This window comes from Octodon degus, unplaced genomic scaffold (assembly GCF_000260255.1).
Source record: "Octodon degus isolate 3935 unplaced genomic scaffold, OctDeg1.0 scaffold00016, whole genome shotgun sequence".
NCBI lineage: Eukaryota > Metazoa > Chordata > Mammalia > Rodentia > Octodontidae > Octodon > Octodon degus.
The window spans coordinates 6,767,888-6,794,509 of NW_004524592.1; the positions used below are offsets into that span (position 1 = coordinate 6,767,888).

Here is a 26,622-nt window from a genome sequence, read left to right on the forward strand (position 1 = left end):
CTAAGTCCAGGCTCAATCGCTGTCTCAGTGCACCCCCAGTGCGGTACCAGCACGAAAATTAAGATATTTTTAAAAGATCAAGAGTGACCAAAGGTTCTTTGTGGGGATAAAGAGACAATCACCAGTTAAAATTGGCAAGATATATTTTGATTAGCAAGTTATCTAGTATTTTTGGATCTTATTCATTGTTCCATTGAGCCTAACACTGTATTTCTTAGTCAAGTATTCTCCAAATATAACATACCCAGTAAATTAGGAACTAATGATATCCACCATGTACTGAAATAGAATTATATAGAATGGGTTTAATGCCATCTCTAGTATCTTTAGAAATGTCACCAATCACTACCTGATGGTCAAAGACTGGCACAAAATGAACCAGCTCTCACATTTCTAGATGTTTCACTATTTGCTCTATCATCTCACTCCTAAGTATGACCAAGAACCACCTAGCTTTTAAGGAACTTTCATACACGCATACTGAAACACAGGACAACTGTATCTCTTAATAATAGCATTATAAAATACATCCCCTAATATGTAATAACAGTGTTTCACTGGAATTGATATTTTAGATCCAACTTCAAGTGTAATGCATATACTATACGAGGGATAGAAGAATAAAGTGATATACTACAAAGAAATAGCTAGACAATTCCCAAAGTGCAGGATACTGGTCTAGTCCATGTAACAAGTCACGTCATGAAAAATGAGCTATTCTACATTGTAAGAAACCTAGGAGACAATAACCAATTCCATTGGGAGGATCCTGATTCAAAGAAATTAACCTGTAAAGGATACTTTGTAACAATTGAGGAACTATAAATGTAGGCTGCTGGTTAATGGATTTTGCATTATACCAGAAAACACTCTTACTAGGATTCCTACTGAAGCAAAATAGGCAATGACAGAAGATAAGTAGATAAATGCACAAATAGGGAATGAAAACAAATGGAACTTGAAATATCAATAAAAGTAAACAACTAATCAATATCTAGACAGAACAATTTTACCCCAAAATGATCCTATAAAAAACATACCAGAAAAAAAAATAAAAAAATAAAAAACATACCAGAGATTAAAAAAGAAAAAAAACAAACAAACCTTAGAAATTAGTACTTTAGCTGTAGAAACTTTTTCAAAACTCGAATGCTCAGATCAACTTAAAGAAGATGAACAAAATGAGAAAACAGATTAAAAAATTATGATCAGGCCTAACAGTGCAATTGCTAATACTGGTACGAGTCACAGACAGCACAGACATGACAGAGAACAGACGGTACCACTCAAGAAATATGAAATATACTGGATTACAGACCACAGTCCCAAAAAATAGAAAGGCTTGTGGATAGCAAGAGTGTGGATGTGGCTCTTCTTTTATAGTTTCATTTGTTCTCTGACGCATGAATTTAAAAAAACAGTAATAGTCACCCCTCACCTAACTGGGAAAATAATTCTAATAATCTTGACCATGTTTACTGTGTGACATTCTCAATGGTTCTTTCCATGGCAGGAGAAAGGGATAGAGGTGAGGAATTTGCTTTCCAACACACAGAACCAGGATCCCATTGCAATTTTACCGCTGTCTCTAATTTCAATGTTTTATCAAGAACCCAGAATTCATCATCACAAGTAGGTTTTTGTTTTGTTTTGTTTTGTTTAGACTGAACTCTAAATTTGCTTTATTTTGAAATAAAACCCAAATGGTTTGCATAATATTTTCTTAATCTTTATCAGTCTTATTTACTAGTATATTTAGAACTACCTTACTAGGAAACTGTAAATTTGGATGGAAGCTAAGCTTTTTACTTAGAAGCTAAGAATTTATTAATCTTTGGTTATGAACTTTTCCTGCTAAAAGCATTTATCGTGGCTGTCTCTACTCTTTAACATATGGAGCTAAATACAGTTTGGCGATAGAGAGCTCAGGAATTATGCTGCTGTTCATCTGTCTGGTTTGTCTTATGGCCAGGGACTCCAGAGCTCAAAAGATGAGAAGGCTTAGAAAGAATGGTCTGACTGAAGGACAGGGACAAGGAACACATAAAGCTCGTGATAATTACCTCTCTAAAAGCTTGACCAAAACAGTATTTCATAAACCTTTCCTAACCAGAAGCATGTACCTTTGTATACACTCCCACAAAGAGGTTTGTCTTAATTTATAAAATACAGGCATGCATTTCTAATTGGTAACATTTTATAATCCGACTTAACTAAAACTATGCAAGAGTTGTACTGCATATTATCTTTTGTAACTCATGAAAGACTATAACCACCGGTGAGTAGATAAGGCTGTAAAGCAGTGCCATGATCCTGTTTTGCAGAGTTCTGCACGACGGAGGTTAAGAAGTGAAAGCTCTTATGACATAGACAACATTGTGATTCCTATGTCATTAGTAGCTCCAGCTAAGTTAGAAAAACTCCAGTATAAGGAAATACTGACTCCAAGGTATGTATACTTACATCTTTCTATTTTGCTTTCCTCTTCTCCTTCAAAAAGCTTAAATTTGGAGTGAATTCAGAATTTTAACTGACAAAAGAATGCGTCCCTTCTTTCTGCCCTACTTGTACCACCACAGAGGAAAAAAGGGTGATAGAAAATTTTACATTACTCATGCTGAATAAAAAACGCCATTTACTTCAGCAGTGTTTTACCAACTACATTATGTATATAGTATTAAAGGTACTTTAGTGATGTTTAAACCTATAGTAACACACGATGCTTGCCCACATAAGACATTTTTGCATGAGGTTGCAAAGAGTTCAAGGTTTGCATGGTGTATCACACTCTTAAGATAAAACACCTATGATATGGAAACTAAGATTTTGATATCCTGCCAAGTCAGTAATAAATCCATTATCTTAAAAAGACAAATGAAAAGCACTGGGAAGACATCCATGAGGTTAGAGGCTATTTATACAGGGACACCATAACAAAGGCAGACAGACAAGTGTGTAAGGCTTAGGGAGACCTGAGGTTTGGCACAGGCTGGTAAAAGGGGTTAAGGCTAGAAAGAACCAGGTTATGGAGGTCCCTGAATGCAATATATTGAGATGCTATTGGCAGTGATGTTAGCACAAATGTTTAAATAATGATTAGTTTCTTAAAAGTTTAGTCATAAGCATCACACCAGGAAGTATACACAGAAATGACTGGAAATCAAGATATGAGCTACAGTTAATTCTATCTCTATTTTAATTTCATAATTTGTCTCATTAATTCATTAATTACTCTGAAGCACTGAGAAGTAGCCTAGAAAGTATGTGAGCTGTTAGGGAAAGGAATGTCAAAATTTTCTTCCAAAATGAGCATTTTCTTACCTAAAACAATGGGGAGACACTACAAATCAAGTCTTTTCTCCTCGTTTTTGGCCAAGCCAACTTATTGCCAACATGACTGACTTAGTTCAGTATCAGTACATACCTGTAACATATAAAACACAGCTGTGTAACATGTGATCTGATCACTCTAAGAAGTAACGACTTTTCATCCTGGGGCTGGAGAAGTGACTCAATAGAATAAGCGCTTCCCTGGCAAGCTCAAGGGCCTGAGTTCAATCCCTAGTTCCAAACAAAAAAACAAAAAAAGACTTTTCATCCTTCTCTCATAGTATAAACACCTTTTGTCTTATTCATTTTAATACTTCCATTTGAATTATGAACATTCTAAAGAAAGGCTAATTTATTTAGCTATACTTAAAATTGCTACTTTAGGAAAGATTAATAAAGGAGTTTGAAATGTTATCTTCAACAGCTGGAGGACGGCTATTCTTCAGCCTTTGGATGAATGTCACTCAGGAGAAGAGGTAAGCGACCTTTCACTTAAAGGGAAACGACTTGATATGATGGCATGCTTAGTCTGACATTTAAGGACTAAAGGGGAACACAAATCTTAATTTCTACTAATTTTGTTCTTTACACTTACATCTCTGTGCACATCTGAGTACAAAAGACAGAAGAAAAAAATGTTATTTACATGAGTTGACACTGAATTTCTATGAGAAGCTACACCTATCTCAGTATTACCCATTTTTCTCTCTACAAGGAGACTTAGTCTCAAATTACTCTTACCTATGATCCCACAAAAATATTAGGGTCAATATGCTTTAGAATTTGGAAGATTTTAGACTTTTGAAATACAATGTGGTCCTTCCATCAGGCACTCGTTCTACAGTTCAAGACAGTATCACGGAGAGATATGCACAGGAAATGGGATATGCACTGGAAATGATCTCGCTCCATTTCAAATCTGGCTCTGTATGAATTGTATAAAGAAAGTTTTTTTAGATTTTTTGGATTTTTGAATTATAGGTAAAGGACTAGGGACTTGTACAGATAAAATTAAATGAAGTCAAGAACAATTACAGGGAAGAATACTGTCTAACTGCAAAGCTATGCTCTGCAGAAGCAGTACAATGTAGTGTGGAAGATACGTGGTTTCTGTCATATAAGTGTCTCTGCTGGGCATTCAGAGCTTTCAACGGCCAGATGCACATTTGCGTTAATGTCCTTCCCACCTCTAAGCATTCTAATTCACTAGTCCTGGCCAGGAAACTCAAAACACCTATATATCATAATCCAAAGTTATCTAGATTAGATGCTTATAAGCATTAAATAAAGTCTGATTTATCTCAGACAACAGTTCTCAGGTTTTTTTCTTTCATATTAACAAGTTCTTAGAACAATGTGTATTCTGTAATGAAAATCATTAAAAATTGTGTTGAATGAACAGAGACTTGAGAATATTTTATGGGAGGTGTGGTTACTGCAAAGCCCAGCAGTTTATATAATCTAGGTAAATCTTCACAGGGTGTGAACAGTTAAAAAGTTCCAGCTGGGTGCAGTGCTATAGCCTAGTACTATGGAGGCTGCTGCAGGAAGGTCGCTGCAAGTTCAAGACCAGACTAGGTTATGTCGTGAGTTCAAGGCCAGCCTGAACTACCGAGCAAGACCTATCTCAGAAAAAAGTTTTACATTCTCATTTGAAACTAAACTAACATTTATTTTCTAGACTAATACAGATTGCATTTATTTTAAAAATAAGTTGGCTTGCTATTTACTATCTATCGTTTTCTAGATAAGGACACTTTGAAACCCATGTCAGATTTCAAAGTGTCTCCCATAAAGCAAAATATTTTTCTAATTCCAGGTAGAAGATCTTTCTGATGATGTCTTCTCTCTAAGACACAAAAAATATGAAGAGAGAGAGCAAGCCAGGTGGTCACTGTGGGAACAAAGCAAGTGGCACAGGAGAAACAGCAGGCAAGTACTGCACACTGAATATCTGAAGCATAGGGTCCACATGGGATGAGCTCTGTGGCATTCGGGGGAGGCCACCAGAAAGGACACCCTAAGTGCCGTCTGCACCAGCAGCTGCTCTGGTCCGAGCGTGTGCAGACACGCTGCATCTACTAGGATTGCGTATTTAGGCTAATTACAGAAAGGTACAGTGAGTTGCTGCCATTTTACTCGATTACCCATGAAAGTTCTCTCTTTATAAAGGTCACAGTGGACTTTAACATAGATCTAGAATTTAGGACATGCATTTTAACTATTTCAAAAATATTTTAAAGCAAAATTTCTCAAGAAACCTATGTAGTATAAAAACCAAACACCTAAAGTACTTTTAAAAATATAAACAGCTGTTGGAGAAGGAAGAATAAACAAACATATTTAGTGACTACAGATTCTATGGTGTTTTACACTAGGTATAGTTTATTACTTTTAATATAGCCAGAACTCAAAAAGCAAGATAATATTAAGCCTGACAGTCACTTCAGCTAAGAGGCATCTCTCATTTATTTAGTATTAGTATAAAACACCTTTTCTGTTTAGGTCTATCTCAATTTGCTGTTAAGTCCCTGTTCAGGTTTTCTTAACGGAGATGAGATTCTGAAATTGTCATCTTTTCCACATTTGAGAAATAAAACTGCCTAGAAATACAGAGGAAAATATGAATTGAGGCTTCCATGATGGCATTACACTAATTATACTGAGATCAAGGATTGTCAGACTAAGACATTGCCCTTGTCTTCCAAAACACAAAAAGCTACATTACATAACAAAAGCACTAGTATAACTTCGTAGAACAACAAAATACTATATGTAAGCCTTTGAGATGTAGCATCAGGAAGATGATAAATAATTTTTAAAAATCTATTATGCAGAACTGTTTAAAGGAAAACACTAGGCTGACTTAGTGATACACTGGGTTCCCAAAATGTTAAGATCTAAAGAAATAACAAATGACGTCCATTTTCTTGCTAGAGCTTACAGTAAAAATGCTGAAGGTCAGGAGGTGCTCCTGAAGGACTCCCCGAACGAGCTCAGTGGCAGTCAGCCCTGCGCCATGCAAAGCCCGCCTGAGCTGCTGTCAGTGTGCCATGACCCGTGCGCACAAGACTCACGCTTTCCAAATGAAAGTCAAGAAACCAAGGTGTGTGTATGGTTAACTTCACAAGCTTTTACTTTTTTGAAAAACTTACGTGTTGAAGCTGCTTACTGCAAATACAATTTCATCATTGTGTACCAGGCAAGATCTGAGCTGAGTAAGAATCAGATGTCTACTGCAGCACTCCCGCTCTATCACTGACAGCAGTCGTTTTTACATGCAGCACACCAGGACCAATTTCCACCTGCTTCTTTACCCTTGAGGGAGCAGGGATGCTACTGAAAGTTCATTAGCAAGCAAATCTGATTAATGCCCAACAGCGGCCAGGTTGTAGTAAATGCCAGCTGCTATTTCTCCTCCTCCTCTAGCATGCTTGTACTTATGACCTCATAAAGCCAGTTCCTACCTTGAGAACAGTGCTTTTTAATGCTGAATCCACCTGCGTGCCTTTCTTCATACATGGATGCCACAAAAAGCTGCAGATCTAGAAGGGAAAGCGGAGTCTATGGAAATCAATAGGCACACTGCAGAAAACTGAGGGAAGAAAAAGTCAAAAACTAAGGGGCTTCCCCAGGTACTCTTAAACTAAAAATGAAGACCAGTGCCCTGTGGCAGCATTTCTTTTTATTTTATATATTTAGTACAGGGTCTACAGGGTCTCACGGCACAGATCAGACTTATAGTGATCCTCCTGTTTTCTGCCTCCCAAGTGCTGGGATTATAGGTACACACCACCATGCCCAGTCTCAATTGCTGTTTCAGGGGCCAGGGCCAGCACAGCATGCCTGGGATCAAACTTCTGGTCCCTGAGTCTACCTTAGTAGGTGCTTTGATCTGCTGAGCTATCTGGCTAGTCTTTTTTGTTTGTTTTTGAGACATGGTTTCACTATGCAATTCAGGCTGGCCTTGAACTCGCTTTGTAGCCCAAGCTGGCCTTAAACAGTGATCCTTTTGGCCTCCTGAGTGCTGGGATTACAGGTGTGTACTGCCATGCCCAGCTGCATTTCCTTTTTTTTGGGCAGAACCGGGAATGGCGCTCAGGCCCATTCTACTGAGCTATCTCCCCAGCCCCGACTGATATTCCTGGCCCCCATTTCCCTTTCCTGACAGCAGCAAAATGAAGAAACAACTCACCACTCAATTCTCAGAATGCCCCATTTGAATTCATAATGCACAAAGGAAAACGCATACGTTTACATGCTACACAACACAATGGTTATTATTAATAAATGAACTTAAACAAAACAAACTGAAACTTAACTGAAAAAGTTTTCTCTTTCAGTCTTTGTGGTGGGAACGAAGGGCTTTTCCATTGGTGGAAGAAGACACAGCAGCCTTATCCTGCCAAGACGAAGGAAAGGAGCAGCCAGAGAGGCCAAGCACAGCTTTCCATAGCGACGTCTCCGGCACCAGTGCATCCAAGAATGGATACCATCTAAAAAACCAGTTAGATGAAATGGAACAACATAGAGCCTTAAGTCTAGGACTTACTAACGGTAAAAAAAAACAGGTGACAGGGAATAGGTTAAAAAATTATGCAAATGAAGAGAAGGCAGGAGGCAAAACAAGCCGTGTTCTGGACCTTTCATACCCGCTCATCCTAATTCCAGAATAAGAGAACAGACCGCATGTATTCATCTTTTATGCTGTGAAACAGGCAAGAGAGGCCTCTTTTTCCTTCTTGAAGCGCAGAAGTAGCTAGCTTTTCACCTAGAGACATTTTCCTCATTTATATTTATCATACAAATAATAAGCACCAATATATTAACTGCTACAACTTGATGTCCAATCATATTACTGGGTGATTTCTAGGACACCACACCTCTCCAACACAAACACCCTACATTCACACATACACAATCATCAAATGATGATTTTTTAAATTCCTATGACAATTCACTGAAATTCCCTCAGAAACATACTGAAATATATACGTGTATATAATATATACACATATGCATAGTTTTAAAACAGCATCAGCAATGACCCATTCCACTTGCAAATCCACATATGGATCACCCTATGAAACGTAGGCTGTAATATATAGAGTACAGGCTTCCAGTGAGGAAAGACACCTAAGAGTTTGACTGTGGAGAGGGTATACTTTTGTATTTAATGTGCTTAAACAACAGAAATTATTTAAGGAAATTCTTCTGCCAGATAATACAATATTCATCTATTCAAATGGTGACATCTACTGGACTAACCCACAGGACTGTGTTTATTCTTAACAGAGTTAAGATAAGCAAATCAAGAGTTAAATAGTGCAATTTTAAGTGACTGTATCTTTGAAAACTCAACTTGTTTTGCCTACATTATTTTATGTGTCTCAAGAAAAATTAACTTAAAATGTGAAACCAATACAAAAGGCCTTCATTATAAGTTTTTTAATGGTAGAAATTCTAGTTAATTTGGCCCTATGTTGTCATAACTATACAGAAAGAACCCTATTCTTATCCGCACCCTATGCATTAAAATCTTCAAAGGACAATACTTCAGTATTAGATACTAAGGAGCATACATTAAAGAAGATTCCTTTTGAAACTATTAAGCTATTTTTTTTTCCTATATGAAAGTTGAGAATAATCTGTATGTATTTATATAACTGAAAATCCTGGCCATCAGGCCTGGTCCATGGGACTTAACAGTAAGGTTTTGTTCAAGATTGGAAATTGTACTGTTCCCTTTGAAGGAAAAAACAAATCCAATTCAATACTGACGAACTTTTGCTTGTAATTTTACTGTACATGTGTTTTTAAAGAAGAAGAAAACAAAAGCCAGACAACCCTAAGCTGTCCTGGTAAATAAATTCAAATCTTTGTCATACCTGATATTATATAATCTTCTATGTAAGTTTTTTAATTAAAGTTATTTCTATATACCTTGTGTGATACAATTAAATGCTATCTATTCATGGCACATGTTCCTCTAACCTTAGCCAAAATTAAAACAGTACTAGGGAACAAATTTTCACTTATACTATAGGCAAAATCTTAACCAAGCTCTATTCCAAACATAAGAATTAATGTAAATATTGAATCTTATCTCTCAAGAAATTTAATATTGGTCCTGTTTCTTCTTGCTGTATTTATCATTGAGTAAGAGTATTCTGAAAAATACAGTACCTGATAACATAGTTGGGAACACAGGTCCTAATACCTGAGCTCATGGACGAACTCTGTAGCCTGGCACCTCTTTGCCTACTTGATCTATTTTGGAAGAAAATACATCCTTGGGGTCAAGATCCACAAGTTACAGAACATTCTCAGCCACTTGATGCTGCTACAGGGTAAAGTCAGACTGAAAACTAAGAGAATGTTAAGCAAATGAAGCTTCTTTTGTTTTAACTCCCCTCTTCAGGGCTCTTTTAAGAAAAGGGGAGGGGGGCCAGAAATCCCCAGATCCTGCCCTACTGGGTCCTTTCCAATGGTGCCACCCTCTTGCTGTGCTTCACTTTCTTCATGTTAAAAAAGGAATAAAAATACCTACCCTTCCACCTACAGGAATAATTTATAGGTTTAATGAGATTATATGAAAATATAGCTGACAAAACATAAACTTACAGAATGCTAGCCACTTTATGCTGAGTATCTGCTAAGTTCTACAAATATACCAGCAGCTTCCATACCTCGCCTGGTGCTCAAAACAGCCTGCATGGTTTATACAGTTAGAGAACATTCAACATGTGAGTTAAAAGTACAGAAGGACGGGTGATTTGGCCACGGCAAACAGAAAAGGACAGAGTCAGAATTCATTCAACACAGTGGAAATTTCAAAGGAAGGCTTTACTTTTCCTTTCTACACAAAGCTAACAAACACAGCAGCAGCATCCAGCGCCCTCAAGAATGGTGTGTGAGATTAACAAGGCCAAGGGCTGGAAGAAATCACTGAATAACCAACCAGCTTTGGCAGTGCAAACATTCTGATAAACCCACACTTGCGTTTTAGAATCCCTGGGTTTCACATATTGCTTTTATCGTTTTTAATGCCTTGAATACAAGGGTAAAAGCGAAAAATCTTCCATGCAAGCCTACAGCTTGCTATTCCACCCAAGCTTCTATTTTTTAGTTCTACTCTATTCATATTATCAGGCTTATACACAAATCAGAAATAATATGAATTATGAAAAACAAAGATTCCCTTTGTTTTTAGAGAATAGCTGGGAAATAATAGAACATTCTTTTTAAAAACACAGAAAACAAATATTTTCATAGTAGCTAATATTCCCTCTTTAGGCATTAAGACATTTCTGTTTGAAACCTTAAGTCATATTTTTACACTATAAAAATCAATTCTCCCATAAAAACAGGGTATTTCATTCTAATCTTAAATTGTGTCACTAAAATGTAGTTAATACACACCAATTTCTAATCCTTCAGAACATTCTGTACCACAGAATTTAATCACTGGAACAATTGCTCAGGAAAGCAGCACTGCCTCAACTGAGATATGATCCGGTAGTCTATGTTGTTTTCCAGTGAAAAGGTTTCATAACCACAAACACTGGGTTTCTTGTGGTTTCATCAATCAAGGGAGCATTTCTGAGCAGCTTCTGAGCAAACATTTCTGAGTAAGTTGATCACAGATCTGGGATCTTCACTCCTCATAATGGCGCTGCCGGACACAATCATGTTAGCTCCCGCCTGCAAGAAGCGAATACTTAGGTTATGGCCTAAAGAAGGACAAGTGCCTGAAACGACTCTTGGATTACAGTTCCCATCACTGCCTCAAAAGCTGCTTTGAGGTGAGCACACTAAAGCAATCTAATTCAATGAGGTAGAAAATTAAAATGTTCAAGAATGAAAATACAATTATTTTTAAATGTTTTTAAGAAAAAAATCACTGTATTTGTAGTTAAATAAATTCTAAACTACGTAGTATCTCTGCTAATATTTAGGTAAGGTTTTTAAACCCTTTAAGGTTTTTCCCCAATACGTACCAATGCACCAACAAACACTAAAGAACAAGCTACAATTAATCTCTGACTTAATTGCATACTTTTGTGGATAACCTGAAAGGACAATTATCACAAAAATGTGAAACTCTTCATAAAATACTAGTGACAGTAAGTTTAAATAACCCCACTTGTATCAGGATAAATGGAATACGTATGCCTCCTTAACAGTCTTCAATGCTATGAGGGATGGGGAGATAGCTCGGTGGAATAAGTGCTTGCCTGGCAAGTGCAAGGTCCTGAGTTCTATCCCTGGTACCAAAAAACAAACAAAAAAAAAAAAAAAAAAAAAAAAAAAAGACTGAACATTCTTCAATGCTAGCAAGATTTTCAAAATGGTATTTTAGAAGAATGCAAAAGCAAAGAAATTAAAAGAAAAAAAGCCACCACTAAATTTAGCTCTGTACTTCCCTGGATTTGACTTGAGAAAATCCCAATCTGTTAAGTAATTATTTTAACAAAATGGAGAGGACAGCAACAGATAGTTATCCAGTAAGATGCTGGTCATATGATGATAATGCAATCTCCAACAACACTCTTCATGGAAATGATAAAAGCATCATGAGATTGCCATTTAACAGGTCTCTTCTTTGGAGCAGGAGTGTAACAGTTCAACATAAAGCAATCTACAAGGGACAAACGAATACACGCTCACTAATCATTCATGCGGCACTCCCCTCCTTCATAAGCATTTACTGCTGTCAACTTCTGACAGCTTGTATGTCAAGGAGAAAAGCACAGTTGCTGCAGAAGAAACCGGAAGTGCAGATCCAGAATACTGAATGAAAGCAGGCCACATACACGGCGTGATGGTGCACACCTGCAGTCCTGGTACTCAGCAAGCTTAGGACGTGGATTACAACTTCCAGGCTAGCCTAGACTTCCTAGTACAACCCCCAGCCCAAAGCAAGCAGGCCACGTAAGCAGTGATCACCTACAGCAGTACTCGAAGGGCTGACATCCTCTTATGATGCCTGGGAGCCCAACTATGCTAAGCAAGCTATGTGAAAACAAAACAAATGCATGTCACTGCCACAGGGTCAAATGGGAATTTTTTTTATCAAAACTTGTTCAGTTCTTACAAGTGACAAAGAGGTAACATTTCTAAAAAGTTATGATAATTAGGTCAATTACATTTCTGTATTTTCTTTACCCTTTTTTGGCAAAGCAATAACATATCTTTCTTTTCCCTAGTTTGGAAAAACTGCTCAGTCCAAGGACTTGGAGCTTAATGATCTTACAAAGAGCTGGCACTCAGTATACTCTTTTTCCATTGATGAGTATTACTGAAATAATCATGATTTACTATTTAACAGTGTATGTCATTTCAGAGATTGACTTATTGCTCTTCATTTTCCTAGTTTTACATTTGGGCAATAGCAACAACAAAATACTTTCTCAAGAAGGAAAATCAATTTAGGAAACAGGAGAAATGTCTTTGGCCTGCTCAACAGTGACAGGAAATAGGCCAAGTCACAGGCAGGCAGCATCTCACCTCTGCACATTTGTGGACAGTGTCAGGACCTACACCACCGTCGACCTCTATGTCCAGGGATGGAAACTGGGTTCTCAACCAGTGGACCTAGACATGTGAAGAGACAAGTGACTTTAAATAGGAAGGTAGGAAAAAAACAGCCCAGAGACAAAAATAAACAAAATCAAATAGGTCATTAGCTAGCCCCTAAAATGCCAAATCTCTCAAACAGAAGCTATTATCAATAAAAAACAATATGGGGGAACATATACTTTTTAATGTACAGAAATGAATTAGGCTTTATAAAGGGAGCTTTTTTCTGGTTGGCATGGTTTCGTCGAGCCTAGATTTTATAGAAAAAAAACAAAGGCAAACTATTAATACTCAAAGAAAACCCCAATATATTTAGAGGCTACAGAGATAGAGGTTTCAAAAGGTAATTTCCCAACAGGCAGACAATATCAGTGCTGCATCCAAACTTAAGTCTATGATAGCTACTCACATGGCATCCCTTACCCCTCACTTCCCTAACAAGACATCTCTATAAATGCCCTTTTAATGCAGGCTATATAAACATATCCAATATCAAATCCTTCTGTTACCTTTGGCATCATGTCCTCCATGAATTTCTGTCCTCCGAACCCAGGTTCTACTGTCATGACCAAGGCCATATCAATTTGATTAGCCCATGGTGCCAAATACTCAACTGTAGTTCCTGGTTTGATGGCAAGGCCAACCTGTAACAGAGACAAATGGGCTATGAAACATTAACAATTATCTCCCTTTATTACAGTGGCATATCAGAGCTAGTACAAATATCATAAAAAATAATAAATGGAAGCTATTCAGACCATTATATAAGGTTTTTTTTTTTAAAAGTCAACGTGGTTATCAAATATTAACAGTTCCAAGTAGCAGTAACTTGTAAGATCAATGGTATATATAATCCTGTCTGACAAATAGATTATACTTTATCCCCGGCTTCATAGCTAAACAACTATTTATGTTAGGTCTTCATGTATCAGTTCCTGTTTTCTACCAAATACTCCACAAACTCAGCAAGGGAATAATATAAAACATTATTGGCTGGGGAGATAGCCGGACAGTCTAAGCACCTGCCTGGCAAGAGCAAGGACCCGGGTTTGACCCCTGGTACCACATGCCATGCCAGCCCCAGAACTCCAGGCGCATGGTGCAGGCCATCAAAACTGGCTGTGGTGATGCACACCTCTAATCCCAGCACTGGGCAGGCTGAAATAGGAGGATCACTCCGAGTCTGAGCTGCACAGTGAGAGTCTGTATCAAATAAATTAAAAACTATAAAATAATACTGCTGTCACAGACTTCTTACCTTCATCCCATTCTCTCGGATATCTTTGATCAAAGCCCCTGGGTTGTCCGTAGCCTCAAGATGAAAGGTATATTGATTGGCTCCTGCTACAGCCATTGGCTTCACCCACTGTTCTGGCCTGGCCACCATCATGTGCATGTCTAGTGGGAAGAGACACGGCTCCTCAGCATCACAGGAAGGCAAGTACCTGGCTCCCTTTACTATGGCCACCTATAGTTTCGGCCATCTTGAATTTAAATTCTCCTGGCATGGCAAAAATTACTATGCTATACTGCAGTCCAGGCAGCTTCCCTGTAATCTGAAGACAGGGTTTAATTAAATTTATTTACTTCCTCACCAAGTTTTTTTCTCCACAAAAAACATGTTGCTATGTATGAACACTAACAACCAGAAGTCAGGAAACCCTGTTTCAGGCCCAGAAAATGCTACCCTAAAGGACTTAAATAACTCTTACTAGCTGTAGAACCTATGTGCCCTCAGCTAATTACTGTGACAGTCCATTTATTCTTTCAATCAACTTTACTGAGCACTTACTACACTGTTAGATACTTCAGGTCTTAGGGTTATGGCACAAAGCAGACCTCACTGCTGTTGGTCTGCTGTCATGAGAATTACATGCTTAACGAGAGGCACACAATAAGCAAGGCTGACACTTTACAGCACCAATGCAGCAGGGTGGGAGCTGCACTGGTGGGGGGTGGTTTTCGGTGCAGAGCTGGCAGAGGGCCCTGCAGGCCAGGGCTGCACTCTGAGACGGGAAAAACACCTCAGGGTGCTGGAGGAAGTGACAAGGCCTGACTGAGGCAGCTACTGTGATAAATGAGGCAGAGAGGAAGGCAGCAACTCAGATACAGCCACTAAAAGCTGATGGATTCCGATGCAGTTACTAAGAAGAAGATGACAAGGATTGGGAAGAGAATGGCCATTAGCTGAACAACAAAGCAGTGCAGAAGGGAAAGACTTGGGGACAGAGAGCTTGCCAAGGGACTGGCATCCACCGTTCTTAAGTGTGGTTCACTCTAGGATGTAAGAATAGACATGGGTGTGGCCTTTTCAAAAATCTTAACTTAAAACAGCATTTCAGGAGAAGGAAGGGGCAGATGAGAACTAAGCCAAGAAACAACTTTGTGAAGAAAGAATCCTGTCCTGGATACAGGGTAGTGTGAGAATTCTTTTTATTTTGGTAGTGTGAGAATTCTTGAGTTTTTATTTTGCTATAAGAACATTTACGACATGGCCAAGTTGTATTAAAGGAAAAAAATCTGTAGTATTTCAGAACTTAACTAAGATTATAAAGTTTAACAAAGTTTTAGAAAAAAATATCAGGAAAAAGTGTACACAGCTTTACTAATGAAGTTGAGAGTAAAGTTTATTTCTCAAGTAGAAAAAAGTACAATTTTAGTAGACAAAACTTTCTCTTTTTTTCACATTACTGGTAACTGAACCAGGACCTTCACAATGAACTTCATTCCCAGCCTTCTTTGAAACATGGTTTTTACTAAGTAGCCCAGGTGTGACCTGAATTTGTAATGCTCCTGCTTCAGCCTTCCAAAATGATGGGATTGCAGGTATCTGCCACAATGCTTGAATTTACTCTTCAAAAATGTATTCACTACAATGTTCCTTATTTCATGTATTCTCAACAAGAAAAATTCAATTTGGCTTATAATATCCAGTTTATTCATTCTCTAAATTATCAGATCTCTATGTCATTCCTACTCAAACTTCAGCCTACAGTAACTACAACCTCCACTGGGGCATCCCTACGATTTTGGGGAGCAATGATCAATAGTTCGCCTGTAGTTAATAAAATCAGCAGTTCCCAAACAATGTAGGAGCTGGTTCCCTTTGCACTCAAAACACTGAAGAGCCCAAAACACTCGTTCATATGTACTAGATTTACAGACATTTAATGTATTAGGAATTCAAATAAAGACATTTTAATATTTACTTATTAGTTTATAAATTTTTATACTAAAAGCAGTAACAGTATTCCTTTTTATTCATGGCTTTGCTTCCCACAGTCTCATTTCTGAGGTTTTCTGCTGCTGATCCATGGTTCAAAATAAAAAAACATTTTAGAAATAAACAAGCAAATAAATTTTAAATTGTCTACCTCAAACAACCCTGCTCTGTGAATGACTCCTCTGCCCAGTGAATCCATACCGTATACCCTACCCACACATTAGTCACATAGCAGCCATCCTGGTTGTGGCATCACAGAACCATATTTAAGGGACCTGTATTTTACTGAATAATCGCCCCCAGGCTCACAAGTAATGATGCTGGGAATGCAGATATGCCCAAGATAGGCTGTGAAGTACTTTCTTTAAGTATTGTTTCACATCATCACGAGGGTAAATATAGGCTAGTAACATATTTTGACCAACCATATTCACTTAAGTTTTATTACAGCTATTGTATGATTATTGTCAGTCCCTCACTGAGGCTAATGTGTGAATTAAACTACACCACAGTATGGATGTATATGAAAAAACACAGCACAGCTGGTCTGGTTTAACAGTGGTTCAAAGTCTAACAGCATACTTTGAGTTCTGATGTTTTCCTGTGTGAGTGACGTGACAGTACATACTCCCTTCCCAACATGGCAATGAGCACCAGCTCCAATCACAACAGTGAGTAGCTGACACTGTAAAGTGCACTGGATAGCCAGTGTTGTTTTGAATATAGGTATTTTAATAAATTACCTAAGATACCCAACAATCCTTATAAAATGGGCTATGTTAAATGACTTTGCCAAACTACTAGCTAAGTGTTTTGTGCGTGTTTAAGAGGCTAGGGTAAGGCACAAAGTTTAACAAGTTAAGAGTTATTAAATGCATTTTTTACTTACTTTCAACTTACAATGCATTTACTGAGAAGTAACCCCCTTGTAAGGCAAAGAGCATCCATGCCAGGAAGCAGACAAGCTCAGGGTGGTAAAAGATACTTGTCAAAAATTCTTTTGCTTTTGCAAGCTCTACCAATGGCAACAAACTGACAAGGCCTTTTCCCTGAAGTGAAAAGTTCATGTTGCTAATGTTAAAGAAAATGTTAACAAAATAATTCTAAAAAGTAGTTTATCTGCCAATTATTTCAAGAAAAAGTAAGTGTTCACTGAAAAAGCAAACTCAGATCATAATTCAAATTATCACATGAGAGGTTTTCCTGGAAAAGTGTCACAGCTGAGGATGCAGAAGGGCCTTCTCTTTCATCCAAATGTTCGACAAACACATACAAGATCCAAGATCTACTCAAACCAGTAATTCATACGGTTCCTTCAAGGCACTTTCTGTGGACACAGGGATGACATACTGCTGACTACTGGCACAGCTCAAAGCCACTGCAAGGACCTGGGTGAAAGCACCAGCACTAACTCACCAGCAGGTTGTACCCTCAGCAAAACAGACACCAAGCACCACCTGGGTATGAGGAATGTAGTTACGACCATACTGTAACAGTATAACCACATTGTTATCTAGAGAAGTCTGACTGATAATGACAAATAATGAGATAATAAGGAGAAATGATTTATCATTTTATTAGATAGTGGAGCAGTTACTAAAGTGGAGCAGTTGAAATTTTCAGAAGTTGTATACACAACTTGTGATTTAGTTGCTAAAATACATTCATGTAGCAATTATCCAATAACAGAGATACAAGAATTAACAAAAAATGCTTCTGTTAGAAATATTAATTAGCAAGTTTTTCCATGAACAATAAAACCAGGAGAAAAAGTGGAGTGCATACAGCAGCAGTAGTAGGACTGTAAAGAGGAAAGACACTGACAGGAGAAGACACACACAGTGTTAAAGAGGTCACACCAGAAGCCAAACTAGAATGGAAAAATGCCTTCAGGAGGAAGCGGAAGCCTCAACAGCAACCATATGATCAAAGTATGCTGCTTCATCCACTTCTTGTGTGTGAACAATTCACAGAAAAAGTCATGGTATTTGGTATAAGCTGATTAAAGAAGTAATACATTTTCTTTGGAAATTTCATTTTCCAAAAAAACAGACCTGATCCCTATTATTTGGAAATTTCAAATGATGCCCATGGTACTTGACTCTGTTCCTTGTGTCTCCTGACAAGGTGAGAGCGCATGCGTTCCTTGGTCTGCTCAACGCACATGAATCGTCCAACAGGACGGAGATGTTCCTCGGCTGCATGGTACAAGCCAGTGGTCACTGCCCCACGTGGCTATGGACTTGCAATGGGGTCAGTGTGTCTGAGAAGTTCAGTGTTTAATCTTAAGTAGTTCCATGTGGCCTGTGACTGCCACAGTGAACAGCACACAGAGTCCTTTATAAAACTGGCCAAAAGTGATAAAAGCAGTAAAGATTAGTTGTTAAATTTGAGAAGTTACATAAAAACCAATTTATAAAAACTTGTATAAATGAGGCACTGCTAGTTTAGTTTAAAATAACAAATGCAAAAAAATATAGACAATCTATATGCCTCAGTTCAAGTAACTCTGGGTCACGTGCTAGAAGTCTGAATTCACATCATCCTAGGACACTGAGGTGGACCATACTCAGGCTCCATGTGTGGAAAGCTGCACTTTCCATGACACATGACTTCCAGGCCATGCATCAGCCAACTGATTCATAAATTCAATTAACAATTATACTGAGTCCCACTCCTGTATAATGCTGAGCTTTAGGAAAAATACAACGAAGTGGATTCAATCTTTGCTCTCACAGATTTTATAGTGTGATAAAAGTAATCTCTGACAGGACCAACTCCTAAGAAGAAAACTGACAAGATTTTAACTGGATAAAAGTTAATTTAGCATAGGTGCTTAGAAAACAAGTGACCTGAGGCCCAAAGATGAGGCAGTCAGCCAAGTAAAAAGCTTGTTCGGCAGACATTAGCAAGTGCCAAGGCTCTGAGGTAGAAGAAAGTTTAGCTTGCTACTGAACTCAAGCCACTGAAGCCCTAATATAGGGAGCAGAGTGGGGGTGCTGAGAGGGAAGGGTACAAGAGGAACTTGAAATAAGAAACCAATTATTCACTTTTCCTTTATTTGAACAACATATTCAACTTCAGATGGCGTAACACCCACTTACCAAAGAAAGGGTCCTGGCCTAGCTGCTTTCGGAGGCTTTCTACCACAGGGTGACCAAAGGTGATGTTGGGAACAAAATGCCTACAAGACAAACAAAATCTTACTCTGAAAATGTTTTCAATTCAGTTTCTGTATCTCTCTCAGCATGAAGTATGACAGGGTTAGAGGAGACTGGGATTGTGCTATTTTTCAACTTAATACAATATTAAAATTAAAGTAAAAATGACAGGCTAATTTTGTTTCTGCATAATAGTATCTCTTTGATATTACAACAAATATGTAATGTTCCATGTATCTTCACAATGATCAGTCATCTGTAATTCATAACCCACAACAAGTAGAAATGCAAAGACGACAAAGTCAAAACTCCAAAGTTTATGACTTGCTTAAATACAACTAAATAGTAAAATGCACAACCCTAACACAGGTCTCCTGAATCCTAGCTTGTCACAAGAAACTTGTGGCTATTTGCAATCCACTTCAGTCACAGGACATTTAAACTTCCTTAAGTAAGTCATTTAAACTTCCTTAAAGACAACCATTTTCACGGGGTTTACTATGTGCCAGGGACTGTACCCTACTTCATTTCATCTTCACAAGCCAGATGCAAAGGCACTATTATTACTCCCCTTGAAGAATACAGGCTAAATAACACCCTTAAGTCAACTGGTTAAACGGTGGAGGTAGGATTCCAATGAAGTCTGCCTAACAGCAGACCTACAACAGCCTCTACCCTGCTTCAGTTAATATTGCAAATAAGTGTGGTCACTCGTTCGATAAAATAGTTAACAAAACCTCCCATATAGTACACAAGGTGCTACATCTTGGGAAGAAATACATTAGTGTTCCTTTGTAGCCTAAGTTCACAAACTCATTGGCAAGTGCTGGCTGGCCACTCACCAAAACGCCCAACCGTACTGCTACAGTATGGTGCTGAGTGGGAAGCCAACTCAGCCAAGGACAACACTGCCAAGCTCCCCTCACATCCAGAGCAGTCCGTATGATTAGCTGCCATCTGTGAGTTTAAGTGACATGGGTCACCACAGTCTAGAAGTTAGGTAGTATGAGAGCATTCCTAATCCAATAACCTGAATATTTTAAACTTGGAAACATTTCAAGTGCCAAAATGATGCCTTGGGTTGTAAATTCCACTCATCATGTGAGACTGCAATCAAAATGCTGGATCACTAATGCATATAAAAGTACCTTAGATTTGAGACCCATCCCCCAAGTACCTCATTATATATATGTAAGTATTCTAAAATAAAAAACGGAAATACTTCTGTTCCCAAGCATTTGGGAGAAGGTCTTCTAGTATTTGTGGTGCAGGGAACCAACATCAGGGCCTTCAGCATACTAAGCAACTGCTGTGCTACAGAGCTACAACCCCAGCCACATTTTGGAGGATGGGTACTCAACCCTATCCAAAACTCTTCCTACCCTCACTGTCCCTTTCTACTAAAAAATCCCATCATGACAAAAGGAGCCTATTCCCCTGAATTACTATAGGAGAGGCCACGCATAATGAGTTGTTACATGAATAGTAAACTACACAGGGCATGGCAGCACATGCCTTAATTTTAGCACACCAAGAGACTGAGGCAGGATGACTGCAAGTTCAAGGACAATCAGCACTTAAGGGGGTCCCTGTCTTAAACAAACAAAAGGGCTGGGATGTAGTTCAACATGAAGGCACTGGGTTCAAACCCCCATACCACAGAAATAAACCAAACATATAGGTATTGGCTTTGAGAAAAGTCAAGCAATAATGAACAGATAGTCTGTGATTATAGGTAAGACAGTTAAAAATAAGAGCAAATACTACAGGATGTTAAAAGAGTAATCATGACATTTATTAAATAAGATTTGTGAAGATGGAAAAAGAAAGAAAAGGCAGAAATAAGCATGTTATGTTCCATGGGGAAACAGTATTGATCTACTTGCCTGGTATGAAAAACCTAAGAGGTTGGCTATTACTCAATGAAGGGTGCCAAATGGGAACCTCTGCTCTTTACCCCATTTTTAGTATGAAGTAAGATTTTAAAGCAAGAAGCAAATAACAGCTAAGACAAACAATGAAGCAGAAAGATGGGCTGGGCAATCAATGACCGGCAAGGAAGTAAAGGAGCTGTTGGGAGGTGGCAAGGAACAGTAACAATTGACAAGGAGTTACAAGCCTGCAGGATTTGTGATCTGATTAGATGTGGGGGGAGGGGAAGCAAGGAGGGGACACACCACGGCTGGGGTTCTAAGCGCAGATACCTGGCAGAATGAGCACATAAGGCACGTCCAGGCACAAGTTTTAAACACGTCCCACATACTAAACCTTTAAAATCTCACAACTACCCTAGGACGCCGGTACCATTACCTGCATTATACAGATGAGGAAGAGGCCTGAAGTCACGTCAGGGAGTCAGTACCACAGGCCACAGTGAAATGCAGGCAATATGGATTCAAATGTCAGGGTCTCAATTACTAGGCACATCTGTGCCAACAATGAAAAGAATGACCAAAACATCCGGGGGAGAACATTGCTGAAAGGGGTTGGCAATGCAGACACATTCACAAGCTAACACACGAGTTCCTCTAGGTTGGATTTCTAGTATTTAAGAAATTCTTCTTTTTTTTTTTTTTTAAGACAAGGGTCTCACTATGCAGTTCAGGCTGCACTTGTGCTCACTTCTGTAGCCCCCAGGCTAGTCTGGAAGTCCCAGGGATCCTCCTATCTCAATCTCCCAATTCTCCTGTTTTACCCTCCAGAGTGCTGGGATTATAGGTGTGCACTACCATGCCCGGTTCTGTATTCTAAAAGAAATCAGTTAGGATTACAGATAAGATGCTATGTTACTTAAGAAATAAGGGTCAAATGAGCACTCAGTAAGGCTTACTGAATATAGCTCTGAAATTAAAAGATTTTTTATTTCATACTCTGTTCAAGAATTTTGTAGTCTTAATTTTGATCTTAGGTTTCAGAAGGGCTACAAATGCCAGCATGAAGCCAGGATGTACTGGATTTGCTTGCCAACAGTGCCCGCAGGAGTAACTGTGACAAATGCATATATGACTTCAATTGCAAGCCTACAGCCTCCAAAGAGGGTCCAAGAATCTGAACTCTTAACAAATGTTTCAAGGAGCTCTTTCAGACCAACCTGGAACACACTAAGTTCACTTTAAGGAGGAGAAATCATATCATGAAGTCTGCTTCATTGTGCTTTGTTTTCCCTGAAGGTATATTTTGGAGTAAAGTATACAAGAAGTAAAGTGCAATAACTAAGTATTCGTTTTCCCAAGGACTTACTGGAATTAACCGTAACCATTTATGATATAATAAGATTTTCTTATCTGTCATCACGTTCCATTGCCAATCTTAAACTTGACTTAGAATATGACTGTAATACAATTTATACCAGACAAACAAGATAAACTTGATGAAGAGGAGGATTAAGGTTGATATGTTATACATCAAGACTGTAACAAGAAAACAATCTTCCTGTGAGTCAGGAAGCACAATCTAACAAGCCACCGGGAACTGGCATATAATATCCAGGAGCAAATGGGACAGACAGTCGTGGAGGACAAATGAAGAACTGGGCTTGGCAGAAGTGGCTGCTGTCCCATTCAGCTCGTCCAAGAGAGCCCTCAGAGTGTGGACGAGTGCCGGTCAATACTTATATTAAAAAAAAATTAAAAAAAAATTCTTCCGAAGTAAAAAATCCAGTAGGAATGTAAATAATCTCTAATTTTAAAACTTGGTCATTAACTCAGAAACAGCTTTATTGTTGTTTCCTCAATTGGGATCAACATACTACCATCACTATTGTACCATGAGACACCTGAGTATCTGGGGGTGTTTTTCCACATCTTCCTTTATCCCAAACATCCAACCATACGAAGATCCCACCTTCCGCAGTGATCCCTGATCCCACCTTCCGCAATGATCCCCAAACTAGTTCTGACTTTCTCAAGACACTCAGTTTGAATCAGGAAAGAAACTGGAGCCCTAAGTAGGGAGAGACTAGAAAGTAAGCACACTGAAAATATGTTAGATGAATCTAGAAATCAGGAAAGAAGGAAACTCAAAGGCAGTACCAGGTGGGAAGGCATGCTGAGCTGCCCACCCTTGGAAACGGAGTCCTTTGCCCTACACTGGCACTTTGGCAGGGGGCACTGGCATCAGCTCAGCCAGGTCATACCTCTTCTGGCAAGACATCAACAATGGGGCTGAACCTTTCCAACTGGTTTGTTCCTTTTCAAAGGGAAATAAAAACAATTCTTACTTCAAACAGTGTGCCGATTAAAAGGGAAAAGGCTTAACAGCCACAGAACTTTCTCTAAATCATTGTTTCCCAGCAAAAGGAGATCAGGTGAAAAATATATATATTTTTATTTAGTAAGCTCAAGATATTCCACAGAGCTGAGAGGGGATAAAAGTGGTTTTTAAGAGAGTCTTCTCATTAATAATTTAATCATCCATTCACTGGACAAATGACAGCTAAGCCTGTCATGGTATTTTACTGCAGAGAATACTATAGTCAACAAGACAGACATGAAACAGGTAACAAAAGTGCATAAATTATTGGGGATTTGTGTGTGTGTGTGTGGTTTTTTTTTTTTTTTTTATGATTTAGCACAGGGTCTACAGGATCTCACTACACAGACTGGACTCATAGTGATCTTCCTACTTTCAGCCTCCCAAGCACTGGGCTTTTACAGGCACATGACACCATGCCCAGTCTCAATCTTAAAGTCTCAGAGCATCCCAGGGGCACGCCAGAGATCAAGCCTTGGTCCCTGCATCTGCCTAAGCAGGTGCTTTAATCCACTGAATTACAAGGCCAGCCCTATGTTTGGTTTTTTGACACGTGGCCTCACTATGCAGTTCAGACTGGCTATGTAGCCCAGACTGCCCTCAAACACACAGTGATCCTTCAGCCTCTACCTTCTAAGTGCTGAGATTACCACCGTGCACCACCACACCCGGCATTACTCGTTCTTTGAGAACACAGAATGTTTTTTTTCCAAGCCCAGGACTCACAGAAAGCACTTCTGAGACAACACTGACTATTACACTGCTTTTAATTCTGACTCTACCATTTCCTATGTCTACAGCAAGACTCTGCCATATTCCTCAATGTCAAAAATCCAGACAATAACAGCAGCACCAACCTCCTCAATTTATGTGAAGCTAATGCACAAGAAATGTCAGAACAGAAATGGACCAGAGGTCATAAATATTGCTATTCTTGTTGTCACTAATACTTCTGCCTTGCAAAGTGAAAATAAATGATTTTTGTAACCCACAACACTAATCCACATACCAGTTATTAAAACAAACTGCTGGGGCTGGGGAGATGGCTCAGTAGAGAATAAGTGCTTCCCTGGCAAGCAAGCGCAAGGGCCTGAGTTCAATTCCTGGTTCCACAAAAAAAAAAAAAGAAAAAAAAAAAAGAAAAATTGCTTTCAGTATCAAACAGATTCACACACAAAATAGTAGCATTACATATGATGGCAAATAAATCAAGCTTATGTGAGAGGCAGTATTTACTAACCTTACACATTGAGCCTCTAATTCCTAATACTCTTAAAAAAAAAAAAGTCTACGACTTTGCCGTTGTAGTAAGGCAGATTCAGGCAGTGGGATAAAAAAGAGGTCAAACTTAGCCAAACAGGACAAAAGACAAAATTCTTCCAGAGAAGAAGCGAGTGACATTAAAAAGGAACTAATCATCTGTGCATGCCACATGGAGGTTTTATCTATTTTAAACAAGCTTATTTTTTTCTACCTTGATCCATGGTTATGACTTTTCTGACCAGGTAACACTACGGGGTTCTGAGAACCGCAGGCACTTGGCAAAGCCAACAAGAAGTTAAGCTGTGTATCTGTCACAATTTCTGTTCTCTTAAGTCTCAGTATGTTTTAAAAGGTTTCATTTTATAACCAGCTTAAGAAAGTTGTATCCTAATTCTAAACATCATGTGCTATAACTACAGTGCTTGAAAATTACTTACAAAAAACTGCCCTCCCTGAAGAGCAGGGTGCCTGAAGAGAAAATAGACAGGAATATCAGAATTCAAATAATGACACAAAAATTAACCATTTTAGTGAATTTACGGTGCGGCAGGCAAGTTAACCTTGTACTCGCCCGTACCACCTTCCAAAGATATCTAAGAAGTACAATGAGGATTCCAGTTCTCAGAAAATGAAACTGAAGCTCGGGGAGGTTAAGTGGTTTGTTCAAAATAATCCGGCACACGGAAACACGGGAGCAACCTCACGCCTAGCGCCAAGCCCGTCTTCCCACCTCTTCCCCCGGACAGCTACGCGCGCGTGGGGAACGCAAGCCCAGCTCCTCGGGCCTCAGTCTCCCCACCTGGACATCACCGACGAGCCCTAGAGACTGGCGGTCGCTTCCGGGTCCTCAGGTCACACGTTCGGTGGGGGAGGGGAGGGCGGAGATTTGGGACCCAAACAACGTCAGCGCCACCAGCCTGGCCCAGTTCCCACCCAGGACCCTCCGCCGCCGGAGACCCGGCGCCGTGCACCCAGCAGGGGCTCCACCGAAGCGCGCCGTCCGCCCGCGCGGCAACCCGCCCCGAGCCCCCAGGAGTTACCCGTCCATTACATCCAGGTGCAGATAATCGGCCCCGGAGTCTAGCATCCGGAGACACTCGGCCCCTAAGTTGGCCAGGTCGCTGTTCAGAATAGATGGGCCAATCTTGCAGCCCGACGCCATGGTGTCGCTTCCCTAAAACAAGTCACCCAAGGAGGTCCCGGCAAAGAGAAAGCTTGTCAGGATTGGGTTTGTGGCTTGGACACGCCCCTTCCCCGTAGACTCTTCCGGACGCTACCGGAAGCAGCCGACCTGCAGGAGGAAGTCCCGCCTTCTGGTGGGAGGGGCCACCAAGAGCGGGCTTGATAGAGGGGCTAGGCACCCCCCCTTTTCTGATGTCATTTCCGCTCTTTTCCGGTCCTCGGCTCCGCCTTTCTCAAGGAGTTTCTTGCATTTCTTAATTTTTTTCGCTTTTCTTCGAACGCCGTTTTCTTTCTTTCTTGTTTATTTTTTGTACCAGGGATCGAACTCAGAACCTTGTGCATGCCAGGAAGGTGCTGTGAGCTGTCTCCCCGGCCCCACTTTTCTCTTGACCTTTCTTCACTTTTTCTTTCTCCGTATCCAATTCCCTGCTTTCCTCCCTCCACCAAGTGCTATATTTGCTCTTTAAAAATCGATAAAGCCTGGCCTCTTAGTTCTCTCCCTCGGTAGCACGCTTGTCACGAGCTGGAGAAGCCCTACATCTGGCAGGTTGCAGTTAGCTGACCAGACACGCCACTTCTCCCTGCCTCAGTTTGCACATCTGGAAATGTAGTGCCCAGCGTGCTGGTGCT

General features: G+C 39.5%; 2 protein-coding genes across 10 annotated transcripts in view; one reads left to right on the forward strand and one right to left on the reverse strand.

Moving 5' to 3' along the window:
• Positions 1-10,072, forward strand: part of Kansl1l (KAT8 regulatory NSL complex subunit 1 like) — a 129,940-nt gene extending 119,868 nt beyond the window's left edge. For all 5 annotated transcript variants that reach the window (XM_023710047.1, XM_023710048.1, XM_004626713.2 and 2 more), the window contains 6 exons: positions 1,514-1,632; positions 2,325-2,449; positions 3,755-3,806; positions 5,150-5,262; positions 6,268-6,436; positions 7,674-10,072. In XM_023710047.1, the coding sequence (XP_023565815.1) occupies positions 1,514-1,632; positions 2,325-2,449; positions 3,755-3,806; positions 5,150-5,262; positions 6,268-6,436; positions 7,674-8,006 (911 nt within the window). In that variant the 3' untranslated portion in view covers positions 8,007-10,072. The remainder of the gene's footprint in view (positions 1-1,513; positions 1,633-2,324; positions 2,450-3,754; positions 3,807-5,149; positions 5,263-6,267; positions 6,437-7,673) is intronic.
• Positions 10,073-10,157: 85 nt separating this feature from the next.
• Positions 10,158-26,054, reverse strand: Rpe (ribulose-5-phosphate-3-epimerase). Of its 5 annotated transcripts, XM_023710051.1 has the most exons (8): positions 25,862-25,926; positions 25,610-25,656; positions 25,248-25,278; positions 19,240-19,319; positions 14,171-14,310; positions 13,422-13,556; positions 12,841-12,927; positions 10,158-11,034 (listed from the first exon to the last, which is right to left on the reverse strand). In XM_023710051.1, exons 5-8 carry the CDS (start codon positions 14,306-14,308, stop codon positions 10,915-10,917), a joined length of 480 nt encoding a protein of 159 aa, XP_023565819.1. In that variant the 5' UTR covers positions 14,309-14,310; positions 19,240-19,319; positions 25,248-25,278; positions 25,610-25,656; positions 25,862-25,926; the 3' UTR covers positions 10,158-10,914. The 5 variants fall into 5 exon arrangements, with proteins under 5 accessions (XP_023565819.1, XP_023565822.1, XP_023565820.1 ...); XM_023710054.1 differs by lacking the exon at positions 25,610-25,656 and having other exon boundaries at positions 25,244-25,278; positions 25,862-26,054; XM_023710052.1 differs by lacking the exon at positions 25,610-25,656 and having other exon boundaries at positions 25,862-25,985.
• Positions 26,055-26,622: the final 568 nt, after the last annotated feature.

What these genes read in the sequence shown, in the direction of transcription:
- Rpe (XM_023710054.1), bottom strand. Translation starts at nt 25,972, where the DNA reads ATGGCGTCGGGCTGCAAGATTGGCCCATCTATTCTGAACAGCGACCTG. An exon ending in AGGCCAGGACCCTTTCTTTG is followed by an intron (nt 14,311 to 19,239) that starts GTAAGTGGGTGT and finishes TCTTCCCACTAG; the next exon opens with ACATGCACATGATGGTGGCC. An exon ending in TCCGAGAGAATGGGATGAAG is followed by an intron (nt 13,557 to 14,170) that starts GTAAGAAGTCTG and finishes TCTCTGTTACAG; the next exon opens with GTTGGCCTTGCCATCAAACC.